The following is an 8,201-nucleotide window of genomic DNA, read 5'->3' as shown; positions in this document are numbered from 1 at the left end:
TAAAAAAATGTAAACTAAGTTTATAATGTAATGCTGTAGGTCTTTACAAGTTTACCGTGTGTATACTGCCATTCATATTGGGTCTGTATCTAATGCAAATAGTTATTATATACATTAATACACTATAACAATAAGGAGATGTGGTATGCTTGCAAATGAGACAACTATCTGCAACAGTCAAGGTAGATCGGGTATTTATTGATAAGCTTCCTTTCTTGTCATGTGGCAAAAGTATATTTTGTATAAAAAAACTTCTACCAAGTATCATTCAATATACAATCAAAAAATATTTCAAGAAAGTAAGGCCCGTGACCCCTTATTGTAACTATTAAAAGAAAAAGTAATATTCTCATTGGATATAGCCAAGCATGTCATTTAATGTCTCCTCAATAAGGAAAACTTATGTTTTCCCTATACACACAAACTAAAATAGCTAAATGTCGTTTATTTAAAAATATTTAAATACAAAGTAAAAACACATACACACAGAAAAAAAATATATATTAATGCATCGTTATCAAAGAGGCATACTATTAATTATATTAATCATATTTGAAACCTACCTAGATAGAATATGATAGACAAATTTAAAAATAAGAACATCGGAAATTCACACGTGTTGCAGGTTTCTAATTATCCACTGTAAATAACAAACCGTAATTGGAGAAAACATGTATCCGCAAAATAAATGTAAAATGTTTACCAACAATGAAGAATATACGATTTGCCAAGTCAATCTCCTAGTTTATTTGACGATTAACACACAGGAATCAACCTATATATATTTATATAATTGTTGTACATTATAGGGCAATGTTTAACAACTAGATACTCTACTCGACCAACAGATATTTTTGTATCAATCGATTGCATTTATCATTTGCAATACTCAAGAAAATGTGTTACACACACTCACGATTTGTATTACGATACTAAATGGCAATAGATATCGATTATGTCGCCGAATTTTTTTTTTTTTTTAATTTTCTTCTTAAAATCCAACTTACAGAGGATATAGCTTGAACACTAACACTAACACGATTGCAAAGAACTTTTGCACCAATGGATTCGTCGTAAATCTGCAAATTATATTTCCTTTTTTAAACAATTATGTGGACCAACGAATAAGAAAATCATCATAAAGTAAAAATATCTGCCTTTATTATGATTGTCCAAATATATTCCTTTGTATTTCTGGCGTATCATGCTGTTGATTTCAACAGCTTGTATCTGAAATACGATAACGGTTACTCCCTTTTTAATATTATTTTCTGATGTTTTTTACAAGCAGAATCCACATGTAAAATATACAAAAAAATAGTATATGGAGTAGTTAATCACGTATACTTTGCTTTAAATAGATGTCTCTGTTTACTACCTTCAGTTATACTACTTTTACTACAACTGATGAGTGCAGAGTGTTTATTTAAATGCCTTTAATCACCCTATTAGTCGGAATTTTAAATGAATCGGAATAAACATATTATCTTGGATTACCAGTACCTTTATTTACTCTTGTAGAATAGCATGCTCCAATAACTTTTGAAACTGACAAACTATATTAGATTTCTAAGAGTTTGGTTTTTCTCGCTGCTGCAGAGGAACATGGTACATCATCACATTGTAAAGCATCATCATAACACTGAAAGGCTGTATCCTTGTCACCGAATATCTCAAAGCATACTCCAAGAATTGTTAATGAATTAGATAATGCATCTAAAGAAATAAAATTCTTATTTTTCACTGTTAAGTATAAATCATTTAAAGCTTGTTGCCTGTTTGATATGTTTCCAAGATGATGATAACATAGAAATCTAAGACAGTGAGACATAACAGTCGGTGGTATACTTGTAAAGTGGCCCCCTGTATCCACTTCCAGCTGTAGTTCCCTTGGTATTAATGATGAGTTCCGTAAGTAAGGAACATAATTTACTGTTGCCATTCGCATCCTGTCATTCAGTGTCGTTGTAGAACTTACACTATTTCTGTAATTAAGTGTATACTCTTCACTGTATATTTCAAAGCCCATTATCAACATACCAGGTGAACATCTTGACAAAACATAATCCGTTAGTCTTAGTGTTACATCAAACTGTCCCGTTACATAATAAAACGACGCATATAACAACCAACCAGACACAGCATCTGCCTTGATACCGTCTTGTAAATGTTTGTGATAACGTTTGTGTATGTTGTAAGTTGCACTCGTTATTGTAGGTGGCGGTAGTAGTTGTGCTGCATATTGACTTGAGACAGCATGATGATGTTTACATACATCAATAATAAATGTAGAAGAGTTGGACTTAATTAAAGATTCAATATACATAAGTACCTTTAAACATTGTGATATGTTTGTCATATACGTATAACTACATATCCTATAAAAGAGAAAGTCTAGCTTAATTAGAAAAGATTCACTCTGTGTTCTAAATAAACTACAACTACCATTGTCGTTCGGAAATAAACATTTTGTTAATTCGTCGATTCCATCGCAAGTTATGCCATCCAATACATTTATCAGTATTGTATTATTATCAGAATTTACTTTGCCTAAAAACATGTTGTGCTCAGGTATAAAATAGTTCGGACAGTGACACTTCTTTACCCATGATATCAATTTATTTAGACAGTGAGAAAAACAAACAAATAATTTCGATATTTGAAACGTGTCAATATCTACCTCCTCCGAGACCCAGAATAAAGCCGTCTTCAGAAAGTAAGAACACAATAAACCTTCGACATGTTTGTTTGTGTTAATAATTTGTTTTAACGTTAATTTGAGGAGACAGTAACATAACAGTTGAGTAAAATTAAACGAACGCACAAGTTGTTTTTCTGCTACAGAGAAAGATAATCTCCATAATGTATTACAATCTGGGATAGTTCTTGGTCCAATAGGTACTAGTAAACATCCGTATTTTTTAATTTTGTCAATTGTAGAATTAGGTGGCCATTGATGACGATAACGCGATGCCCATGATATTGTACTGTAAGGTAAATGTCTACTTCGAAGGCAAAATGCAAAATCCACGTTCTGACCTTGGTCTGATAAACACGGGCCGTGTGGTGATAGTGGTGATAGATGCGGCTGCTGAATAACCTCTTCTATATTTCTTACAAATTTTTTCACTGATAAACATAAACCTTTACTAGTATTTTCAAAGTCTTCATATGTTAAAAATATGTTTTCCCCATCCCCTCCGGCTATCAATCGGAGTCTGGTAAATCCAGGATGATCTGTATCTGTCTCCATAACCAATGTTGTACATTGTACTGGGTGTCTTATATTCCTTACATCCTGTATTACGTCTACGTTGTAGATGACGAACATGAGATCAATGTCACTACCTCGTAAATCGAATCCTTCTGCTAAACTGCCACTTGATATCTGCGTTAATGCTTTATCAGGTGATGCATTATATATTATATCTTGTATGATAAAAAGTTGTTGTCTTTTACGAATGTCTATTTCAGTGCCAACTGTTTTCACTAAGTTCTCATATAAGTATCTTACCTTCAAATCATCTGCTGTCCTGGACAAGTAATCTATAAAATACAATATATTTTTTTTAATTTGTTTTTAATTTGTTTTTGTTTTGTTTTGGAAGGAGCAAACCCTTGTTAAAAATATTCGGAGTGTGTGAACATTAACAAGAGTAACGTAATATCTGAGTTAAGTAAATGATAAAAACGCCTTAAGGTTTCATAGTTATACTTAATATGCTACTGATTAGGAATGGGAACTGGCAACCTATATCATTACTTAATGTTGAATGTCGTATGTCCTTACTCACCGTGTATTATCAGTACATCGGATATAGGTACTAACCAAGCGGGTATGATCGATTTTGACCTTGCACGGTAACGAAAATATTTGTTTTTCTTTATCAATATCAAATGTACATTTTTCAACATTTGAAATTCCTGCTCTCAAATACTTTCCGCAGCGATTTTTTCCTATTCATAAAACAACTTTGACATCTAATAAGAACAATTTACATGTACATGGGCAAATAGTTGTGAATGTCAACACCAACTTTTAATTCCGATACAGTTATTTAACCATTTACATGTTTCATTTGAAAAAAAACTAATACAGGGCAAAAGTAATAGTTACCAATCATAAACCTAACTGTAATTACTCATTCCTTTATATTCTTTGGGTAATACACTAGTATAAAAAAAAAGTTTTTGTGTACGGTGTACAACAACTTATCTATGCACCGTACACAACGCTTCTTTCGGGATAAAATATCGAAAAATAACATATGTATGAAAGATTTCAATGCCAATTGTTGAAACAGCTATATTTAATACACAGTGGCCTTCTAGCAGAAAACGAGTTTCAATGAATATAGAATCATATCGGACGAGACGAGGGCCAATTACTTTGACAAGTATTTGAACATGTTTTTAGTAATCGTTCTTGTTTTGGGAAATTTAAAACAGCAATTATGTTTAGATTGAAGTACACATCAATATTATGTGAACAAAACAAAGATTTTCGTTACCGTGTAAGATCAAAATCACTCACGCCCGCTTCGTTAGTACCTGCTGTACGATGATACACGGTGTTGCTGTTTGTTTTGATATCTAGGAAAGATTAAGATATGAAAAAGGATTTCTGCATTGTTGGTTCGTCGTGTCGTTTGGATAACTGATATTTAAGATGTTCAATGATTTTTTTTATTCGAGTCAAATATTATCATTGGGAAGCTTAAGTCATCTTTTTTGTCAAAAAAACGAAAGAGCGAAGATAAACATATTAAAGGGGTCGTCTCAGAAGACCTGTTTTGAATTTCTATTATTATAAAAATGCAATTTTTTAAGTGAAATGAAGCATAATGAAGTAATTTTTCCATTATTTTATCCAATCAAATTGTGTCCTCTTTCTACCAAACCAACGCAAGGTTTCACACTCTGATTTATCAAACATTTAAGTCTGCAAATAGCATGTTCGACATTGAATCGTCACTATTGTATAATGGTAAGCATATGTACTAGTAACATATTACGATATATTGGGTTCAAGCCAAACTCGAACCTCATTTAAGTCTGCAAATAGCATGTTCGACATTGAATCGTCACTATTGTATAATGGTAAGCATATATCTTATCCTCTATGATGTAAAAGTTAAGTCCGTATCATTGAGTTGAATTGTTGTGCATCATTTTGGTGGCACATGAAACCGCTGCGTACAAGTTGTATGTGTTTTTTTAGTTATCATTCGAAACTTGTTTTATATCGATCTGATGATTTAAGCCACTTTCAACTGATTTTTACGGTGTGTTCTTATGTTGTGTTGTTATACCACTGTTAGGACAGGGTTTTATCCTCACAAACACGTAAAACCCCGCAACATTTTTATTTGACTGTCCCAATTCGTGAGCCTGTAGTTCAGTATGTAGGTGTTCTTGTTTATGTCTATCATATTTGTTTTGTGATTTTTTGTTTACAGTTTAGTTATTAACTAGGCCGTTAGTTTTCTCACTTGAATTGTTTCATATTTTTCATGTCAAGCATTATAGACGATTATACGGTATATGTGTTTCTCATTGTTGAGAGCCGTATGGTTGCATATTATGTTTAAATTAAGTTTATTTTGTAAACTTTGGGAGATAGTTGTCTCATTTACAATTAAACCTCATGTCGGTTTTTTTTACTGGGTGTGAATATAGTGGATATGTCTGTGTATGGAATACAATTGTTGCTTTTGACTCATTTTGCGGGCGAAATTTTACGTGAGATGACCCTTATGCAACGGTGATTTCAATGACGAAAATATATTCTACAACAACGGTACTATACCATCAATTGTATGTGACATAGTGAATGGAAAAAAAAACATCTCACAATTAATAAAAAATCAAATAACACCAATTAAATAAATTTCATAGCCACAAAACTACCATCAAAACACAATTACTTTGAAATATCCTAGTATTATTATTCAATTATTTTTGTTAAAACATCGCGATTTCATAACCAAAAAAAATGAATGAATTGACGAGCCTATTCACAATAAGTAGTGAAACGTTGTTCTCTGAACTGCCAAAAAAGGTGGATCTAAAGGCGTGTTCCCCCTTATGTCTTACGTTTTTTTTTCTTTTAATTATGTGAACGTTTCGTGGTATTTCGGGTGTTGGACCCTCAGTCAAAATGACTTGATCCAGGCCTGTTAAGTAATATTAAAAAAATAATATTATACCGATTAAATCAATTATTTATTTTACACTGTTGATATGGTCCTCAATTTCAATGTCCAAATTGAAGACTCGCGACTATCAATAATCATTAATAATGATTTGTCTAACAGGTTTGATAGAACAATGTAGAAGTGGGATATTTAAAGACGTAACGAATCCGTATATAACACGTTGACGTATTTTAATACATATATAACAATCAGTTGATTTTCTTGTCAATCTTTATACTTGTATTTGTTTTAAAACTTGATATTTATATCATGAAAACTACCAAGGCGTGAAGTTATAAAATTAACGATAACAATATTATACAGTCACATACTTTAAATTTGCTAATAAAAGGGAAATGAATCATCCACATCATATGAGTCGAATTAATTACTGATACCGATAATAATAAGTTTAGAAATTTGCAGACAATCCTTTTTTTCAAATATGAAGCAAAGTTCACCTTCTAGGGTGCGCTCAATCTTAGTGAATTGATACGAGTTTTGTTTTTGAGCAGTTGTTAATGACTTTTTGTAAACGATAAACGTTAGGCTAGCACATCAAAGGGAGTAAACTATTTTTTTTAATAAAAATCTTTTATCATCAACTCTATAGATTAAAACTATATTTACCACAAAGTCCCGTTTTTCAGAACGAAGTTTCCCCTATATATATGCAATATATTGCAAATCTCTATTATATCTTTGCTGTTTCGATTTTACTGCACTTCGAAAATTTTGTGATGAACATGACTACAGAAGGACTAATCAATCTTTAATTCACAACTATCCGGTGTTTAAATATAAACGAGTATTCATCACTTAAAAACTATCATGCAAAATTAAACAATGACACATATATATCTTTAGATACGTCAACGTATCAGAATCGGATACGATACGTCTGTAACTGTCCGACTTCTGATAGTAACACAATGTACTAGTAACATATTACGATATATTGATTTCAAACCAAACTCGAACCTCATATAGAATTTACTGACCCCATACATATCGTATAAGTTCATTAGCACACTGTGTGACGAATTTATCTCACTGACATTCTTAACATGTGGCATTTTAACTTTTTTCTTGTTTCTTAATTTGTATGAAACAAAATTATTATAAACAACTACCGTTGTATATAAAGTCACAATTATAATATGTTATTACCTTGGCAATATTTACTGTTCTCTAAGTATTCCATATATTCGTTGGATGTTTTATCAGGATATCTTAGGTTCAGTATGTACTGTTCGTGTGCTTTCTTTCTTTCTAAACTCGCTTGATACCTTCGTTCAAACTGTCTGATTGTCAGCCCAAAAACGTCATTTGAGACCATGATCCCTCCGTCTTCAGATTGGTAAACACATGGTGAGTATCTGCGACTTCCTCGGTAAGGAAAACGTTTGACGCCATATTTTTCCCAGTACGTTATTTTACTCAATTCATGAACATTTTGTTCGTCATCCTTTCCATCTTTTCTCGAATTTCGGTTCATGATTGGCTGAAAAGTAGAAATTAAATCCATAGTACATACAGTGAATGTCTACCTTTTAGCTTCATAATGGAGTATAAATACAGTGTAAATGGGATATATGAATAATTGTGTGAAAGTTCAATATATCTGGTTAAGACGTAAGTTGTGTCCATTCCTTCATAAATGTTAAATGATAAAAAAACTTACCCTTTATACAAGTAATGTTTAACTCTTTTTAAAAACAAATAGATGCTTATATCAAATCAAACAGGAATTTCCATATTTGATATTAACATTGATATAGTCATGTGCCAAGATTACATGACTTAAAGGTCGATGTAGTTTTAATCTAATCTCAACGCTAGATTACACTTCTATTTGTAAATATCATATCAAATCAACTTATTTCGAGATAGTTATGACACATTGGTACAACATGGTCGATCTGACTAATGTTATCAAAATACAGATTAGCTGTTTGAATACAGAATATTATTAAAATATTATCCATTTGTTATCAAACATTT

The 8,201-nt window shown here is 31.7% G+C and overlaps 1 protein-coding gene across 1 annotated transcript; it reads right to left on the bottom strand.

Moving 5' to 3' along the window:
- Window positions 1-1,251: 1,251 nt before the first annotated feature.
- LOC139497933 (uncharacterized) lies at window positions 1,252-7,696 on the bottom strand. Its single transcript, XM_071286183.1, has 2 exons — window positions 7,368-7,696; window positions 1,252-3,546 (listed from the first exon to the last, which is right to left on the bottom strand). Exons 1-2 carry the CDS (start codon window positions 7,693-7,695, stop codon window positions 1,562-1,564), a joined length of 2,313 nt encoding a protein of 770 aa, XP_071142284.1. The 5' UTR covers window position 7,696; the 3' UTR covers window positions 1,252-1,561.
- Window positions 7,697-8,201: the final 505 nt, after the last annotated feature.

The sequence above is a fragment of the Mytilus edulis genome, chromosome 12 (genome assembly GCF_963676685.1).
Source record: "Mytilus edulis chromosome 12, xbMytEdul2.2, whole genome shotgun sequence".
Lineage (NCBI taxonomy): Eukaryota > Metazoa > Mollusca > Bivalvia > Mytilida > Mytilidae > Mytilus > Mytilus edulis.
The sequence above is the reverse complement of the archived record's forward strand: the minus strand, read 5'-3'. Positions and strand labels throughout refer to the sequence as shown.